Source organism: Ranitomeya variabilis, chromosome 2, assembly GCF_051348905.1.
Source record: "Ranitomeya variabilis isolate aRanVar5 chromosome 2, aRanVar5.hap1, whole genome shotgun sequence".
NCBI lineage: Eukaryota > Metazoa > Chordata > Amphibia > Anura > Dendrobatidae > Ranitomeya > Ranitomeya variabilis.
The window spans coordinates 953,502,220-953,521,913 of NC_135233.1; the positions used below are offsets into that span (position 1 = coordinate 953,502,220).

The window sequence follows — 19,694 nt, forward strand, 5'->3', positions numbered from 1 at the left end:
CATGCTCAGGGTGCTCTTTTTACGCTGTGTAATAGAACCTGCGGTGCGTGTTTGAAATATACAACATGTTAATTTCTGTTGCGGGAACGCTGAGTGTTATGTGCACATTTTCCCCAATAGCATTAGATGCGGAAAATCCTCAGGTAAAAACACAGGTCAACCACACATTACTGTATCAATAAAGTTTTGTCAAAGCTAAATACCAGGAAGTATCAAAAACAAAGCAGCTTTATTTAAAATATAACATGATAATAGTTACCTATAAAATCTACAACATATTCCACAGCACTTTACAGCTAGCGGGGACATGTACACACAATAAAGATATTGCAAAGTAACACATAGCTGAGCAGTTACAGGAGTGAGGGCCCTGCTTGCAGGCTTATAATCTATGAGGAAATAGATAGGACATACCAAAGGGGAACACATAAAAAAAAGTGACAAAAATGCGCTAAAAACGCAAATGTTTAATAAACACAATGACAAGCACGATGAAAAAAAATGCCTTTGGATATTTTGCTGTAAAATGAATGAACGAACTAATAAATAAAGATGGGGGTTAGATTACACATGGTCAAAACTGGACTTGGCACTAACACTATAGCTAATTTATGATAAGACTCCTGAGAAACAAGCTGCAGTGTTTTCTTTGAAGTCACTAATGTAAAGTTATAGTAATTGGAGACATGACTCCAGACTTTAGAAATCCAAGTTTGGGAATACGTTCTGCGGTGTGCTTTCACTGTGCAATATATAAAGTGAAAGATTAATGTGCTTTAACATTTTTACTTTAGATTTTGTTCGTTTCTGACATACCATGCTAGAGCAGTGTGAACTCAGGCCATCAATAGTTCATCGATGAGGGTGTGACTCCTAAATTAACCGCCGATCAGCTGAATAGGCATTACAGCAAGTAAATGGAGCTACAGTACCCCAACTGTGTAAGCAGAGAAGCTGATCGGTTGAACAATGGGATCTAATGATCAAATATTACTCACCTATACAATTGATACAGATTGGGTCAAATCCCTTTCACGCTGACACAATTGATGAAGTCAACTGGTTTGGGCATTTTTAGTTTACAAGTGAAAATCTAAATATTATTGTTTGGAAGCTGTAACTGTGCAGTCTAATCGGCAATATACATAGATACTGTAGATATCTGTAGATACTGACTAAGGCCGGTTTCACAAGTCGTGATATTTCCGGTAGCGGAAAAAACGGTACCGGAGATATCCGTGTCCGTGTGTGTACTACGTGTGGCAACCGTGTGCCACCTGTGTGCCGCATCAGTACCACATGGACAGCCGCCGGGGAAGAAGTGCTACAGTAAGCGCTGTTCCCTGGCGGCTGGTGCTGAAGCTGGCTTTCATCATTCTCCCCTGCTCTGCCAGCGAGTAGAGGAGAATGATGTGCGTTATATTAAAGTCTGAATGACAGCAGGTGGGAGCTATTGGGACTGTTACCCCCATCATCCCACACCTGCTGCTGCTAATAACAGTGACAGTAGGTGTGGATGATCTGGGTATTCCACAGCCGCAGGTTGCGATCTTTCGTAAATAAATGAATGAAATAGCCAACATTGTTCCCCCCTATTTTATTGAACCAACCAGGCAAAACTCACAGCTGGGGGCTGCAACCCCCAGCTGTCAGCTTCTGCAAGGTTGGTTATCAAGAATAGAGGGGTCCCCATGCTGTATTTTTAATTATTTAAATACATAATTTTAAAAACCGGCTTGGGGTCCCCCCCACTTTTGACAACCAGCCTTGCTAAAGCTCACAGCTGGGGCCTGCTATTCTGAGGCTGGTAAGGGGCCATTGATATAGGCCCCCCCCAGCCTAAAAAGAGCAGCCCACAGCTGCCCAGAAAAGGCACACCTATTAGATTTCTGTCGCCTTGCCCGGCTCTTCCCACTTTCAGGTGACATCAAGCCCACGGCTTAGTAATGGAGAGGCATCTATAAGACACCTATCCATTACTAATTCTATAGTTGTAATGTTAAGTAAAGACAAGGCCAGAATAAAGTCTTTTATTTTAAAAAATTACGCAGACACCTTTAATGTTCTAAATTAAACTTATACTTACTGCCACACCTAATTGCCCGACGCCCTTGATCTCCTGTAATAAGAGTAAAATAATAAACCAACATTATACCAATACCTGCCCGTCGTTGTGTCCCACGCAGTAATCCTTTTCTGGGGGATATACAGTACAGTATGCAGTTTTCAACCAGGACAGTGTCAAGATGTGACTGCCCCAGCTGAAAACCACTGGTGAATGAGATGCTGAGAGCGCAGCGGTGTCAATTGAAGAGTGGAGACTACTGCTCATATAGAGGGGACTACTGGCAGAGCTTCTGGCTTAGAGGGAATCTGTCAGTAGGATCAGTCTTCCTAAGCCATCTATATGGGCATCTAGGTCATAGGGAGCTGAATAAAATGACACCTTGATATGTATGTCTTATTCTAGAGAAATACACATTTTTTGTAATGTGTAAATGAGCTGTTACGATCTATGGGCCGGACATTGATCTCACTCAGAATCTGCCTGTAGAGCTTATTTTAAATGAAAGGTTGCCAGTGTGAGACATGTAACGAATGACAGCCTGCTCTCCTGATCTACATGTCTGACTCTTCTTTAATTTATAATAATCTCTTGAGGAAGATTCTACTGCAGATCAGTGTCTGGCACATAGATCCTAAGAGCTAATTTATACAGCATATTAAGAAAAATGTGGATTTCTCTGGAATAGATGCAGATACCAGAGTATCATTTTATTCAGATTCATATTACCTACATGTCCATTTAGACAACTTGGGAGGGTGGATCCTACTGACAGATTCCCTGTATAGAATGTAAAATGTTTGTGGGTTCATTATTCTTCAAGGAAGCCTCAGCCTTCTGTACTTTTTGCCTGCTTCATTTAACTCTTTTAGTGGCCAAAGAAATGAAGGTGTGAAGGCTGACACCAGAAAGATCATGCAGAATCCTTCTGCTGCCACCACCACACGTGACGAACTCGCACCTCGCCACCCCACCTGATGTCACTATCACATCAACGAGATCACGTGGTATGGTCTCCTCACTTGCACCAACGTGACATTCCGCATGCCCTGGGGACACGTAAGATCAGCTTGCACAGTTTTACACAGACACCCCCTGTCTACACGGGTTCTCTGACATGGCACCACACTCACCCTTCCAGGCTGAGAGGCCCCTTTCACTAACCCCAGTGAAACAGAACCTTATCAACCCGGTAGATCTGCCACCGGTTGGGAGGCTTGTGGTCCCCTCTGTTCCCTGACATCTCCTCACACAATATGTCGTCGCGACCTTCCCAGAGAAAAAGCACTAGACCAAGCTTTGCAGAAGCATTTACTCATTTGGTTGATCACATCCTTTTCCACCCACAGGATTGTCCTTATTCTACTCCCTTGGAGGTTTGAAGTTAAATCTCCAAAAAACCTTTGAAAGATCATAACTCCTTTCTGGAAGGTCCTGGGGTGGCGGTTCTTGCGCTATCGAGTCCAGCCGGGCTCCTGCTACACTTTAAGGCCCCATACAGCTTTACTGCCTGGCTTCTAGTAGCTGTTCTATGTAACTGCATACCCTTAGGTGCTAGAATGAACCGAGACCCTGGAAGGCATTCGGTCCGATCCAGAGATCTCGGAAATATACACGCTGTATGGCTAGTATCTCCATAACTCATTATGTAATCATAGATGACTTAACAAAGCAATTTTGATGGCATGGTCTCCACATGGCAGCAAGCCTTTTGTTCTGTTCTGAGCTGGTCAAGGTGTGAGTTCTGTCTCTCACAGCCCTTTGACTCTTGACCTCCCATGCTGCTTGGTGTTCTGTTACAACTGCACACTCAAGGGGTTTTTAGAATCCCATGTCAAATAGGATACAAATGATTGACATGGAATTATTTCTTCAATATTCTTCACAGAATGTGTTTATTATTATTAGCTTAATGTCATGTCAAATTATTATTTGTTTTGCTTGAGGAATTATTAACTGAAATTCTGTGAATCAGTTAAAGAGTATCCATCGTTTAAATTTTTATTAAATCAATAGTGCACATGAAAATAAGCAGCTTTTATAATATATCCTATCACACAAATCTGCTTCTTTCTCCACCAGGACTCATCTTTCATTTTCAAAATTCTCTATTCACAAGTAAAATATTTTTTGAGTGAAGACAGATTTTTACCTTACTAATATAGGCTACGTCCAACAAGTGGCGCTATAGAGTTCAAGTCTTCTTCCTCTCTGAAGAGGCAATTTGCATATAATATAGGAGGTGACAGTCTATACTCGTAAGATTCTATGGAGAGGGTGGGAGAGGGAAGAAGCAGCTACAGACTAAGCTCCTCACTCATCTTCCCCTTCTACATGGAATATTATCAGCACCAATTGCCATCTCCTATCTCAGTACTGAAACAATCTATATTCACTGAAAACAGATTATACCAGTGAATTGAGAATTTTGAGACTAAAAGAACAATCCTGGAGGAGATAGGTGCAGATTTCTCTGATAAGATAGATTACAATTTTCTTATTTTCACGTGTTCTATTGATTTCTGTAATAAGAATAAAAATGACGGTTATTCTAATAATCGTTACATATATAACACCACATCCTCTCTTTTGTGGTCAGCTGCTATGTTTTTAGCAGAAGCAGAATATTTTATTTAGAGGAATTGTGCTGTTTTCCAAATGTAATTGTAAAAAATATGGTATAGTAAAGTCACATGAATAATATACCTGTTATCTTTGTCACATTAGCCATCATTATTCACGTGATGTATCGCATTGTGACCAGGCTCTATAAGATCCACAGACCTCATATTATTGTGACAGTCGTGTGTTCCGTTTATACTGATTACATTATTTTTTATGCTAATGACTATGTGCTCGTCAGAGCTCTGCTCCTATTAATAGTTTCATTGAATCCTAATAATAGTAGAACTTTGATAAAAATCCTTCCCTATAATCGTACTTGAATAATTAAGGAATAATTCAGTTTCTGGAGCTGTTGTCTCATTCTCATTGCTGTTTGATTAAAGCTCCTTTTGGAAAGAGGATGATGGCATAAAAGATTTATTGGACCTACGTGAAAAGCTTACTTTACTTTCGGAAGTGTTTCCTGTAGCTTTTATTACATATATACCCTGATTATAAATATTGGTTTGTTTTTTTTATCTTGCAGCATGAAAAGCCTAAACTCTTAGAGCCATTGGATTACGAGTCCGCCATTACAGAACTAGAAAATAGTTATTCCAACGATCCTCTGAAGGATCTTGTATTATTTCCTGAGGACGACTTTTCAGTAAGTTCCCATTTAAAATGTTACTTCATCATTCAGCCTCTGTTGAATTCTATGATTTCATTTACAGTTGTATTCAAACTCCTCTTTTTCTTGTTCTTCTTGAAAAGTAGATTACTCGGTGCCCTCTCGTTAAGAACATGAATGCCCTGCCGAATATTCACGTGTATTGGTGGAGTTCGTAGTGTAATGACGGACTATCTCTAGGTGGAATCTCTATGCTGCCTCCTTGGATTGCCAAGGCTTGGTTACACCAATATACACAACAGGGAAATCTAGAACTTAAACATTGGTGTCACTTTGTATTTATGGTCAAATAATGGAGTCAGCACTGTAATCATCTCCATATAGAATTACCTACATAGTTGTGTAAAACCATAGCCAAGATTGTTTCTACCCTGGGTAACAGTTAGTGGGAATTTGACATCAGGTGTTCCTAAAATAAATCAGCTGCACAGTGTTGTAAATGTCTCCTGTCCCTTCCCTACAACCCCTCTATAGAAGCTCTGCTTTCCCACATACCTCTAATATTAAGATTAGAACTTGTCCCGCGATGTATGCTATTCAGTACCGTATAGTCCGGTGGGTGTCTCCCTACACGGCTTCGCGCACCCTTTATGTTGGCAATTGCTGGGCTTGCAATTGGTGACGTCGCCTATGTCTTCCATATAGCCAGCTAACTTTTGCACCTTTACAGTTCGCTCTGTCCTTTGCCTTTGTTATGGTTCGCTCGGTCAATCACAGAAGGAGGGTCAGCAAATTCAGGCTGAAATTATGCAATGAATTGGTGAGCTGAAAAGATACAATATGAATCCGTACATACAGTTTCCTACACCACTGCAGGAAATGCGCATCTCTGATTGTGATCTTTGCTTTCAATGTTCAGTAGCTCAAGGAACTTTTTTATACATGCCAGCTTGTCCCAAGCTCTCACCATTCTGATTGGAGATGGTCTTCTTAATGCATACCCATTTTGAGTTCCCTGGCCCTCTCCCTGTGTGTTTCCTTGGATGATTTGATCCAGAATTCCTCCAATAACTTGTCTTTTGCGTTCTTCGTTTTTGTGCAAGGAAAGTGGTCAAAATATTGTGGAGGTCAACACATATCCCTCTGTTGTCTTGTTGGCTTAATCTAGTTAAAGGGAACTTGTCACCCCCAAAATCGATGGTGAGGTAAGCTCACCGTCATCAGGGGCTTATCTTCAGCATTCTGTAATGCTGTAGATAAGCCGCCGATGTTACCTGAAAGAGGAGAAAAAGACGTTAGGTTGTACTCACCCAGGGGCGGTCACGCTCCGATGGGCGTCTCAGGTCCGCTCCGGCATCTCCCATCTTCATTCCATGATGTCCTCTTCTGGTCTTCACACCGCGGCTCCGGTGCAGGCGTACTTTGTCTGCCCTGCTGAGGGCAGTGCAAAGTACTGCAGTGCGCAGGTGCTGGAAAGGTCAGAGAGGCCCGGCGCCTGCGCACTGCAGTACTTTGCTCTGCCCTCAACAGGGCAGACAAAGTACGCCGGAGCCGTGGCGTGAAGACCAGAAGAGGACGTCATGGAATGAAGATAGGAGGCGCCGGAGCGGACCTGAGACACCCATTTGACCAGACCGCCCCTGGGTGAGTATAATATAACATGTTTTTCTCCTCTTTCAGGTAACATCGGGGGCTTATCTACAGCATTACAGAATGCTGAAGATAAGCCCCTGATGACGGTGAGCTTACCTCACCATCGATTTTGGGGGTGACAGGTTCCCTTTAACAAATATATTCCCTTCTCCAAATTACTTATGTGTCCAGGAAATGGTCAAACAAATGTGAGAGGGTCTGATAACTCTGGCTTGAGTCTGAGGCTGCTATTCCTGTTGCATCCTCCAAAATTATTACCTAAAGGGGTTTACTTCAGTTGGTATCTTGCTTATTGCACTGCTTCTCTAGGGATTCGTAGTGAAGGAGTAAATGAATGAGTGGGTGTTATGACTGTCGGCGCCTCCGCATAGTTCCCCCCTCCCACCATGCGGGGACACCAGCTTACTCACTGCCCCGGCCGCTGCAGTTTCTCCCTCCTTCTTCCATGTGCATGCTGCACTGTGCTCTGGTGGCATGCCTAGTGCATGCGATCCCCTCTTCTTAAAGAGTCAACTCGCGCACATGGTAGAATTCCCCCAGCTAATAGCTGGGAGGCATTTAGTTATTGTGCGCACATGCAATGTGTCTCCCAACCAACAGCTAGGAGGCATCTTGCATAAATGGCACCCTCACCAATTGGAAGGTGCCTGAGTAACCCCTATGGTTAGTGTTAGGTGTGTTGGTGGTGCAACTGTATGTTGCCAGTTCCCTGTCCCTAGTCTGTATTATTATTAGGGTATTCTCATAGACTGATATAGTGATTTCCCTTATCCAGTGCCCAGTTACTCCAGTATAAATTGTCCTTGTTTCCTGTGTCTGCTTCGGTGGTGTCTGTAACCTGAAACCGCATCTGCGGTATCTGAACCCCGTGGCCGCATCGGCGGTACCAGAACTGTTTCCCAAGGAGCAGTCCTGTCTGAACCTGTCCCAAGTAGCCTCCGTGTTTGAACCTGTCCCAAGTGGCGTTCTGTCTGAACCATTTCCAGTCCTGCCCTGCCTAAGAATCTGATTAACGGCTTAGACCCTTGGGGTCTGCTGCTACTGCCGACCGCTGCCCTGGAGTGGCACCTGGCAGCTACCTGTTGCACAAGCCTGACCTCACCACTAGAGGCTCCAGTGAACACCAAGATAGCTGCTTATTCATACCCCTCCAGGGTAGGTCCGGTCCGTGGCACAGTGGGATCATAAACCACCTTCGCCACCTGCATGTGTATCAGTATGTATGGATACATTGGTTTCCCATTTCCATACTGTTAAAATGATGATTGTAAGTTGTTTATATCTACAGTGGGTATGGAAAGTGATATTTCAGTTTTTCTTTTGTAATAAATTTGCAAAAATTACTACGTTTCTGTTTTTTTCAGTCAAGATGGGGTGAAGAGTGTACATTAATGAGAAAAAAATGAACTTTTTGGAATTTACCAAATGGCTGCAATGAAACAAATTGTGAAAAATGTAAAGGGGTCTGAATACTTTCCGTTCCCATTGTATGTTTCACTTTTTTCAGTATTATTGTATTTACATAATAATAAATAAAAGTTTAAAAGAAAAGAAGATGATGCATCAAGAAAGGTCCGGATACGCTCAGTGGGCCGCTCAGTGGGCCGCTCAGTGGCATATTCGCACACAGCACAGGGCAAATGTAAAGCTTGATTTTAGACCTGTATAAGGCAGCAGGACTTGTATAGAGAGGTCGTCGCGGTTGTGGAAGCGAAGTGCTCTTCTGCACAGAATGTTCATGTGGCAGAATACTAACAGCCATTACCAAAAACATTCTAGATATCATTTTTAAATGTAAAAATAAATATAAGGTGATTTTAGTAATAAAGTTAAAGAAAAGCAGCAGACTTTCCTTATGTAAGGTCTTTTTTAGATTTTACTTAGAATGGAACGTATGAAGAAAAGGAAATACATGGTTTCACTCTTTTCTTTGTCCACACCCTTATTTCTACTTAGCGCCTACTTACTGTTTATATCTAGGCAACCACATTCTGTAAAGACATACAGTAGTAATATAAATTACTGTTACTAAAATAAGTTGCAGATTGTCTTATGGAGCAATCCAAAAATGTAGATCACTTCAACAGTTAAAACCGTAACTGTGTGTAATCTATGATATATAAATGTTGGAATTATCTGCTAGAGGATTATTCTTATATGGAATACTGGCTGCTTGCATTGGAGATTAATACATATTTCCATAATGGAACATGTACCCATTGCTGGCAAGTATTGCACCATAATAATGAGAACGAGTTAGCTCTTAACTACTTCAGCAGTCTCTGTATATTATATGAAATTCCAGTATGATAAATGTGACTTAGTTACAACAAGTGCATGTTAAAGGGAATCCGTCAGCAGGTATTTGCTATGTAATCTAAAGGCAGCATGAGGCAGGGACTGAGACACTTTTTTACTTAGTAGGCCATGTGCTGTTGTTTCAATACATTGAGTGTTTTATCATCAGGAGATTATCACTGCCTTGACTGGTGCCCACGTGAGACCCGGTCCAGCTCTTTCCCAGCACCGATTAGCAGCCTATTGTCAATATATAATATACACAGAAAGTTGTGGTGGACACGGGTTAGCTTTCTTGAGCTCTGCTACATGCTCTGATTGTATCTCAACTGCTGCACTCAGTAAACTACGTGTTATATAGCTGGAATCAAGGTCTCTTTTCCTACATTATGCTGCTCTCAGATAAGGTAGCAAAAAGCTGGTAACAGATTTCTTTTAAACCTTTCACCCCAGAGCTTGTTTTCACCTTCATGACCAGACCAAATTTTACAATTCGGACCACTGTCACTTAATGTGGTAATACTAACTCTGGAACGCTTCAACGGATCCCACTGATTCTCAGATTGTTTTTTTTCATGACATATTGTATCTCATGATAGTGGTAACATTTCTTTGATATGACTTCCATTTGTTTGTGAACAAATTGGAAATTTGACCAAAATTTCGCAATTTTCAATCTTTTAATTTTTATGCTCTTAAATCAGAGAGGTATGTTACACAAAATAGTTAATAAATAACATTTATAACATCTACTTTACACCAGCACAATTTTTGAAAAACACTTTTTGATAGCAAGTTAGAAGGGTTAAACTTGACCAGTGATTTCAAACAAAGTTTACAAAACCATTTTTTTTAGGGACCACATCACATTTGAAGTGACTTTGAGGGGTCTATATGACCCAAAATACCCAAAAGTGACCCCATTCTAAAAACTGCACCCCTCAAGGTACCACATTCAAGAAGTTTATTAACGCTTCAGGTGCTTCACAGGCACTGAAGCAATGTGAAAAGAAAAAATGAATATTTAACTTTTTTTCCCAAAATTTAAATTTAGACCCAATTTTTTTTATTTTCACAAGGATAACAGGAGAAAATGGACCTAAAAATGTGTTGTGAATTTTCTCCTGAGCACACCGATACCTACTATGTGAAGGAAAACTACTGTTTGAATGCACGGCAGGGCTCGGAGTCGGAAGGGAAGGAGCCCTATTTGACTTTTTGAATGCAAAATTTGTTAGAATCATTAGTGGATGCCATGTCGCATTTGGAGAGCCCCTGTTGTGCCTAAACAGTGGAAACCCCCCACAAGTGACCCCATTTTTTAAACTAAACCCCTGAAGAAACTTATCTAGATGGGTGGTGAGCACCTTTGAGAAAATGCACTGTCCAATTTGTTGTGCAATTTTGCCTCCTATTGTACGCCGATGCTCAATATGTGGAGGAAAACTACAGTTTGGGCACACGGCAGCATTCAGAAGGGAAAGAGCGCCATTTGACTTTCTGAAGGCAATATTTGCTGGAATCATTAGCAGATGCCATGTTGCATTTCCAGAGTCCCCTGATGTGCCTAAACAATTGAAGCCCCCAGAAGTGATCCAATTTTTCCCAGCAAAAATTTTATTTTACCCTCATTTTTTTATTTTCACAAGGGTAACAAGATAAAATGGACCCCAAAATTTGTTGTGCAATTTCTCCTGAGTACGCAGATACACCATAGATGTGGGAAAACTACTGTATGGGTGCACGACAGGGCTCAGCGATGAAGAAATGACATTTTGGAACTCAGACTTTGATAGAATAGTCTATGGGTGTCATGTCACGTTTGGAGAGCCCCTGATGTGCCTAAACAATGGAAACCCCCTCCACAAGTGACCCCGTTTTGGAAACTAGACCCCTAAAGTAATTTATCTAGACATGTGGTGAGCATCTTGAACTCACAGGGGGTTTACAGAATTTTACAATGTTTTTTTGTGAAAATGGAAATTAAATATTTTTCCCACAAAAATGTTGTTTGAGTAACAATATTTTTCCTTTTCACAAGAATAGCGGGAGAAAATTTGTAGTGAAATTTCTCCTGAGGTAACAGATACCCCAAACTACTTTTGAGGCACAGTCCCGAGCATTAAATAAATGCGAGCTGAGCCTTACTGCAATCATTGGGAGTCAGAATGAAAAATGTAACAGCAGATGAAGAATTTCTTTTAAATATTTTTAACATTGTTCCTCATGCGGTATAAGTGATTAGGTGACTATATTCTTCGGGTCGGTGCGATTACAGTGATACCAGGTTTATATCGGTTTTTCTGTTTGGCTGCTGACACACACAAAAAGGCGCTTTTTATTGCAAAAATAAGTTTTTGCATCCCCATATTTTGAGAGCTATAATTTTTCCATATTTTGGCTGACAAAGTCATGTGATGGTTTGTTTTTTGCAGGACTAGTTGACATTGATACCATTTTCGGGCACATGATATTTTTTTGATCACTTTCTATTCTGATTTTTGGGAGGCAGAATGAACAAAAACCAGCAATTCAGGAATAGTTCTTTTTTTTTTTTCTAATGCCATTATGTGTGTGGTAAAATTGAAAAGGCAGCTTTATTCTTTGGGTTGCAACGATACCACATTTATATATTTTTTATGTTTTGACGCTTTTACACAATAAAAACAATTTTATATAAAAAATAATTATTTTTACATCGATTTATTATGAGAGCTATAACTTTTTTTATTTTTCTTCTGATGGAGCTGTATGGAAGCTTGTTTTTTGCAGGACAAGATTACATTTTCAGTGATACCATATTTATTTACATTCGCCTTTATTATGACGTTTCATTCCACTTTTTGTTCGGTGGTATGATGATAAAGCATAGTTTTTTGCTTTTTTTTTTTTACAGTGTTCACAGTAGGAGTTAACTAGAGGGTCAGTTTTAGGCCATGTTCACACAATGCGTTTTTTACCGCGGAACCGCAGCGATTTTGCCGCTGCGGGTCCGCAGCTGTTTTCCATGCAGGGTACAGTACAATGTAACCCTATGGAAAACAGGAAACGCTGTGCACATGATGCAGAAATTCACTAAAAAAGCCGCGCTGAATAGCTGCGGTAAAAAAGAAGGACCATGTCACTTCTTTGTGCGGAACTGCAGCGGTTCTGCACCCATAGACCTCCATTGTGAGGTCAAACCCGCAGTAAAACCCGCAGATCAAAAATATATCTGCGGGTTTTATTGCGGTTATGGGTGGAGAAACCGCTGCAGCAGGAAGTGCGGGGAAGCGGGCGGAAGTACGTGGGCGGAAGTGCGTGGGCGGACTGTGTTCCGAAGAGACATGGAGGAATACCGTCGCATGGGGATGGATGTCGGCCGTAAGATTGATTTGGTATGTGTGTGTGTGTGTGTGTGTGTGTGTCCCCATGCGACGCTAGTGCCACCACTGTGCTAAGACGCCGTATGGGACTACTACTCCCATCCGGTATTAGGATGGGAGAGTTGTCCCTGTGTCCGGCGACTTAGCACAGTTGTAAAGTTACACAAAACACACACAATACACATACATGACACACAGTACATACAACATATAACACAGAGTATATACTCACCAACAGCACACTGGTAGGCGAAGCCCTCGATCCCCTAGAAAAAATCCCAAAATAAAAAATCAAATTCATACTCCCTGTCCGCAGAATCCATAAAACGAGTGTCCCACGCCGATCGGCTGCTCTCCGGCGATACACTGCCAGGAGCGAAGCTCCTAGCAGTGTATCGCGTACTGTTCCGGAGTTCAATGGCTCCGGCGTCTCGGTTAACGGCAGTACAGCTGCGTTGAACTTTCCCACGCAGCACTGCCGTTAAGCGAGAGTGCCGGGGTCAATGACCGCCGGTAAACTCGCTCGCGCATGCGCAGTGACACACCGACAGGAACTATGGCTCCTGTCAGTGTGTTGCTGCAGCCGTGGAGAGCAGACATATCTCTGGATGTGTCTGTTCTCCATGGAAGATCTTCGTGGGACCCTCGATGGATTTCCGCGGACAGGGCCAGGGAGTATGAATTTGTTTTTTTATTTTGCGTCTTTTTCAGGTCGAGGGTCTTCAGGACGGATTGAGCGTACAATAAAATATGGTCAAAAAGTGGGTGTCTTTATTTCATTAAAATATTTTTTTTCTAGTGTTTGTGGTTTTTTTTTTAACCCTTTCATTGGATTAATAATGGATAGGCGTCTCTCCATTATTAACCGGGCTTAATGCCACCTTACAATAGCAAGGTGGCATTAACCCCTCATTACCCCATATCCCACCGCTACAGGGAGTGGGAAGAGAGGGGCTAAGTGCCGGAATTGGCACATCATTTTGATGCGCCTTTTCTGGGGTGGCTGCGGGCTTATATTTGTAGCCAGGGGGGGGCAAATATCCATGGCCCCTTTCCTAGGCTATGAATATAAGCCCACGGCTGTCTGCGTAGCCTTTCTGGCCTAAAAATATAGGGGGACCCCAACACTTTTTTTTTTTCGGAGCCCCCTATATTTTAGTGCCAGAAAGGCTACGCAGACAGCTGTGGGCTTCATATTCATGGCCTGGGAACAGCCATGGGTATTTTAACCCCTTCCCAGGCCACAAATATTGGCCCGCAGCACTTAAATACGTGATACGTGGCACTTAAATACGTGATACGTGGCACTTAAATACGTGATACGTGGCACTGAAATACGTGATACGTGGCACTTAAATACGTGGCACTTAAATACGTGATACGTGGCACTGAAATACGTGATAAGTGGCACTTAAATACGTGGCACTTAATACGTGATACGTGGCACTGAAATACGTGGCACTGAAATACGTGATACGTGGCACTGAAATACGTGGCAGTTAAATACGTGGCACTTAAATACGTGATACGTGGCACTTAAATACGTGGCACTTAAATACGTGGCACTTAAATACGTGGCACTGAAATACGTGATACGTGGCACTGAAATACGTGGCACTGAAATACGTGGCACTGAAATACGTGATACGTGGCACTGAAATACGTGGCACTTAAATACGTGGCACTTAAATACGTGATACGTGGCACTTAAATACGTGGCACTGAAATACGTGGCACTGAAATACGTGGCACTGAAATACGTGATACGTGGCACTGAAATACGTGGCACTGAAATACATGGCACTGAAATACATGATACGTGGCACTGAAATACGTGGCACTTAAATACGTGGCACTTAAATTCCTTGATACGTGGCACTTAAATATGTGGCACTTAAATACGTGGCACTTAAATACGTGATACGTGGCACTTAAATACGTGGCACTTAAATACGTGGCACTGAAATACGTGGCACTGAAATACGTGGCACTGAAATACGTGGCACTGAAATACGTGGCACGTGGCACTTAAATACGTTGCACTTAAATACGTGGCACTGAAATACGTGATACGTGGCACTTAAATACGTGGCACTTAGGCTACGTTCACATTTGCGTTGTGCGCCGCAGCGTTGGCGACGCAACGCACAACGCAAACAAAAACGCAGCAAAAAGCATGCACAACGCTGCGTTTTGCGCCGCATGCGTCCTTTTTTTGATTGATTTTGGACGCAGCAAAAATGCAACTTGCTGCGTCCTCTGCGCCCGGACGCGTGCGCCGCAGTGACGCATGCGGCGCAAAACGCAAGTGCGACGCATGTCCATGCGCCCCCATGTTAAATATAGGGGCGCATGACGCATGCGGTGACGCTGCGGCGCAGACCGCAAATGTGAACGTAGACTAAAATAGCTGGATAGAGCTGGATCCGCGGGCTGTGATCTGGCCTACGCTCAGCACTCTGCGGAGCGCTGTAATTCAAAACACGTCCACTCATTTTGGTGTTTAGTCCCAAAATGGAGGATGGAAGAAGAAAAGGGTTGGACAAGGAAATGACATCATTTCTTTTTTTTTTTTCCCCACTGCAGTTAAAGCTTTATTTGTGTCAAACACAGACAATCTGCAGAGAAAACTGCATAAAAAACCGCACTAAAAAACGCACCAAAAAACGCACCAAAACGCACCAAAAACCGCACCTGCATTTTCTGCCAAGAGCTGCGGTTTTTAGTGCAGAAAAAACAGCAGGGAAATCAGGAACGTGTGAACATGGCCTTATAGGTCGGGTCGTTCTAGACACGGAGATACCAAATATGTGTACTTTTTTGTTTATTTTTTGTTTTTACATAAATAAATCTATTTATTGGATTATGTTTTCTTTCTTTTTTTGTTCTTTATTTTGTGATTTATTTTTTTATTATTATTTTTTCAGTTTTAAGAACTTTTTATTACATATTTACATTGTCCCAGGATGGGACATCAACTTTCCCTGCTCTGATCGCTGATCTAACACTCTGCAATCCGTTTGCATTGCAGGGCATTAGATCTGTGCATCACAAGCATGGAGGAGGCATGTCAGCTCCTGCTCTGAGCACGAGCTGACAGGCCACCGTTGCTGGGTGACCCTGCGGCCATCTTTCAGCCCATCGAGACCATCAGCACAATGCAATCGTTTTGTGCTGGTCACAGCAGAGAGGGAGCTCCCTCATTTCCTCGATTCCCATTGATTTCGCTGTCACTATTGACAGCGGCATCAGGGGGGTTAAACGCTCGCAATCTGTACTATCACCGATCGTGGGCGTTGCTGCGCTATTTTCCGATACCCGTAGTGTCTCCATTTTTCGTGATCTGGGGTTGAGTGAGGGCTTATTTTTTGTGTGCTGAGCTGACATTTTTAACGATACCATTTTGGTGCAGATACATTCTTTCGATCACTCGCTATTGCATTGTAATGCAATGTCGCAGCGACCAAAAAACATAATTCTAGTGTTTTGACTTTTCTTGTCGCTATGCTGTTTAGCGATCAGGTTAACCTTTTTTTTTTATTGATAGATCGGACAATTTTGAACAAAAGTTGGCTCTCAAAGCAATCCGGTTCTGCCCTCGGACGTACTATTCTGTCTGAGGGCAGAAAGGTGTTAAGCAGGTGTGGAAATAATGCTGCAAAGTATAAATGCTTTTAAAACTTAGAAGTGTTAATCATTTTTTTTAATCAGTTAGCAAAATGCAAAGTGAAAAAACAAAACTGAAATCTAAATCAAATTAATATTTGGTGTGACCATCCCTTACATTCCAAACAGCATCAGTTCTAGATACACTTACACACCATAATATTATCTTGGAGAACTAACCACTGATCTTCTGTGGATGTCTGTTTATGTAAATCCTTCTGTCCCTGACTCCTTCTTTATGCTGAAGATAGTTTTTATTGTTATTGGCTGTATGTTTAAGGTCAATTTCCTGCTGCAGAATACAACTGGTGCCAAACCTCCCTTATGGTACTGTATGATGGATAAGTATCTACCTTTATTTCTCAACATTGAGGACACTAAGAAATGGCAGCATTGAGGACGGACTGTGTACTTAGTGGTTGACCAAGGAAACTTATTGAAGCAGATGAAAGACACATCATGCTTACTTATCTTCAAAACTGAATACACCCAGCAGGGCCAAAAGATCAGAACTGGCAGAAACCAGTGGGACCCAGCTACACCTATTTACTGCTTGAAATCTGTCCAGAATTGGTCTTCATGGAGGAATTGCTGCCAAAATCTATACCTATGAAACAAGGCCAAGCGGCTCAACTATGACTAAAACATAGGTATTCAGGTGAAGAACAATACCAGCAGGTGATCTGGATTGATGAATCAAAATGTGAAATATTTGGCTGTAAGCGAAAATCAGTTTGTTGCTGAAGGGCTGGAGACCAGTGCAATAATGAGTATCTGCAGGCAATAGCATAGAGCAGGTTTTTGCAAGTTTGGGTCTGTATTTCAACAAGTGGAGCTGAGGATTTGGTCAAGATTAATAATATGTTAATTCTAAGACTTATCCGTCATGCAGTACCATAAGGGAGGTGTCTGCTTTGCATCCGAAAACATACAGCCAATGTCATTAATATCTATCTTCATCATAAATAAGAACAAGGAGTCCTGGAAGGGATGATATGGCCTCCACAGAGCCCTGATCAGAAGGATTTGCACAATCTTACATCCACAGAGATTCTGTGGTTAGTTCTCCAAGATGTCGGGAACAACCTCCCTGACGAGTTCCTTCAAAAGTGTACCAAGAAGAATTGATGCTTTGATGCTGTTTTGAAGACAAAGAATGGTCACACCAAATATTGATTTGAGTTAGAATTGTCTTTTGTTCATTCACTTTATTTTGATCAATCAACAAAAAGGAAACTATTAAAATTTCTATTGTGAAACCATGCTTACAGAATTTTTTCCATACTTGCTGTCACGATTCCTCCTATCTGAGCGCCTGGACGCAGTGATTGACAGTTCTGCCATCCAATCTAGGAATGAGGTGTGCAGAACTGTCAGTATGTTGAGTGACAGCTCAGCTGTCCAGTCTGATGCTGGGTCATCCTGAGCTGTCATTGTCTGGAGTGATAGTCTGGCAGGTCCTATCAGGACCATCGTCTGTCAGGACTTCATGCATGTGTCTCTTGTCCCGAGTATTACCTGGCTATTTAGCTGGCTCTATGCCTTTGATTGCTGCCAATTGCAGCTTGGCTTATGAGGTGTGTGCTTGCTCTGTGCTCCTTGTCTGGTATTCTGATCTTTGTTGCCCGACCTAGGATTTGTCATGGCCAATTGTTTGCCTAGCTTTTTTGTCGTGATCCACTACCTGCTTGGAATTTTCATCTTGGACTGTTTCCCTGGCAACATCTTTGTCTCCTCTGTCTATGACGTATTATCTTGACTTTTGACCTCCGACCTCTTGACTACCCAGCCTCACAGCTTGTCCATGAGTAATGACTAGCATCACACATGCCTAAAATGTTTGCGCAGTACTGTATGTCTGTGAGAAAGGATTCAATTTAACTTGCATATTATTAAATTAGATCCCTGTTCATTCTGGGCTTTTCAGTCAAGGTGACAGTTCTTTTTAGTAATTCACATGTATACTGTACTTTTTGCACTTGTATACTTGTACATGTGCATTCAGAGATCTGTCAATCATTACATAGGACTGCCCACATGACTGAAAAGCCCAGAATTAGTTTATATTTAAATGAATAAAACTTAGGTTATGCTGAATGTTTCCCATAAAACTATGTATCGATCTGCTCAGCTTCTGCTGCTCCATAACTTACTAATTGCAAATTGGGCTACATTTTCCGAAAGACAGATTTGTTTTAAAGAGAACCTGTCACCAGTTTTGGCTAATGTGAACTAAGGCCACCAATTTTCGGGGCTACTAAACAGCATTCTATAATGCTGTATATCTGCCCTCAACCCAACCTGTAAGAGAAGAAAAATAACTTTTATTAGACTCACCTGTTTGGTGGTCCGGTCCGAGGGGTGTTGCAGGTCTTGCTCTGGCGCCTACGATCTTCTTACGATCGCTACCCTCCAGCTTGCTTCATGTGGATGACGCGTCCCTGCGTCATCCACACAATTTCCTTGGCATTGCGCTTCTGCACAGGTGTACTTCCCTGACCTGTTGAGGGTAAGGCAAAGTACTGCAGTCACGGGGTGCTCGCAAAGGTCAAAGAGCCCCGGCGCATGCACACTGCAGTACTTTACTCTGCCCTCAACAGGTCAGAGAAGTACGCCTGTGCAGGATCGCGATGCTGAGGAGCCTGTGTGGATGATGCAGGGATGCGTCATCCACATGAAGCAACCAGGCGGACAGGGATTGTAGGAAGATGGGAGGTGCCGGACCAAGAAGAGTGACCTCCCCCCGGACCAGACTGCCCCGCAGGTGACTATAATAAAAGTTATTTTTCTTCTCTTGCAGGTAGGGATGGGGGCAGATATACTGTATATCAGCCCTGAAAGGAGGTGGCCGCATCTTAATTCAGCCAAAACTGGTGATAGGTTCCCTTTAAATGTGTGTAGCATTGAATAGTAATTTATCTAGATATGCAATTAATGTCTGATTGGCAAGGGTCTACCTGCTGTGAGCACCAAAGAACAAATGATCTAAATATCAGTGACTCAAGGAACGTGATCTGCCACTTCATCTCCACTGTGCTTTCTTTAGAGGCAGCAGGGTTGACCACTTAATAAAATAGGCTGACCCTGAGTTCTTAAAAAAAAAAAAGCCAAACTTGTTTCAGTAAATATTTGTCTTCTGAAATTATTTTGGAGCATTAGTTATAAAACATCTGCATTTGTGTTATGCCTTCTGGAAATATGCAAATATCCTCTTCCTAGAGGAAGAGAACAGGATCTCTGGTGCCAGCTATTGCAAGTAGCAGTTCCATGTGTCAGTATTCACTTTCATGTTTTCTCCCCTCAAAAGGTAGCACCAGGAACACAATGCTCTTCTAGTCTATTTGCATATGTTATTTCCCAGGGAACATTGCATGACCTGTAAGTCTCCCTGTACCAACTTCAGGAGAAACTT

The 19,694-nt window shown here is 42.2% G+C and overlaps 1 protein-coding gene across 6 annotated transcripts in view; it reads left to right on the forward strand.

Moving 5' to 3' along the window:
• DOCK10 (dedicator of cytokinesis 10) overlaps positions 1–19,694 on the forward strand; it is a 500,094-nt gene that overhangs the window by 199,272 nt on the left and 281,128 nt on the right. For all 6 annotated transcript variants that reach the window (XM_077290787.1, XM_077290784.1, XM_077290788.1 and 3 more), the window contains exon 2: positions 5,217–5,336. In XM_077290787.1, coding sequence (XP_077146902.1) covers positions 5,217–5,336 — 120 coding nt within the window. The remainder of the gene's footprint in view (positions 1–5,216; positions 5,337–19,694) is intronic.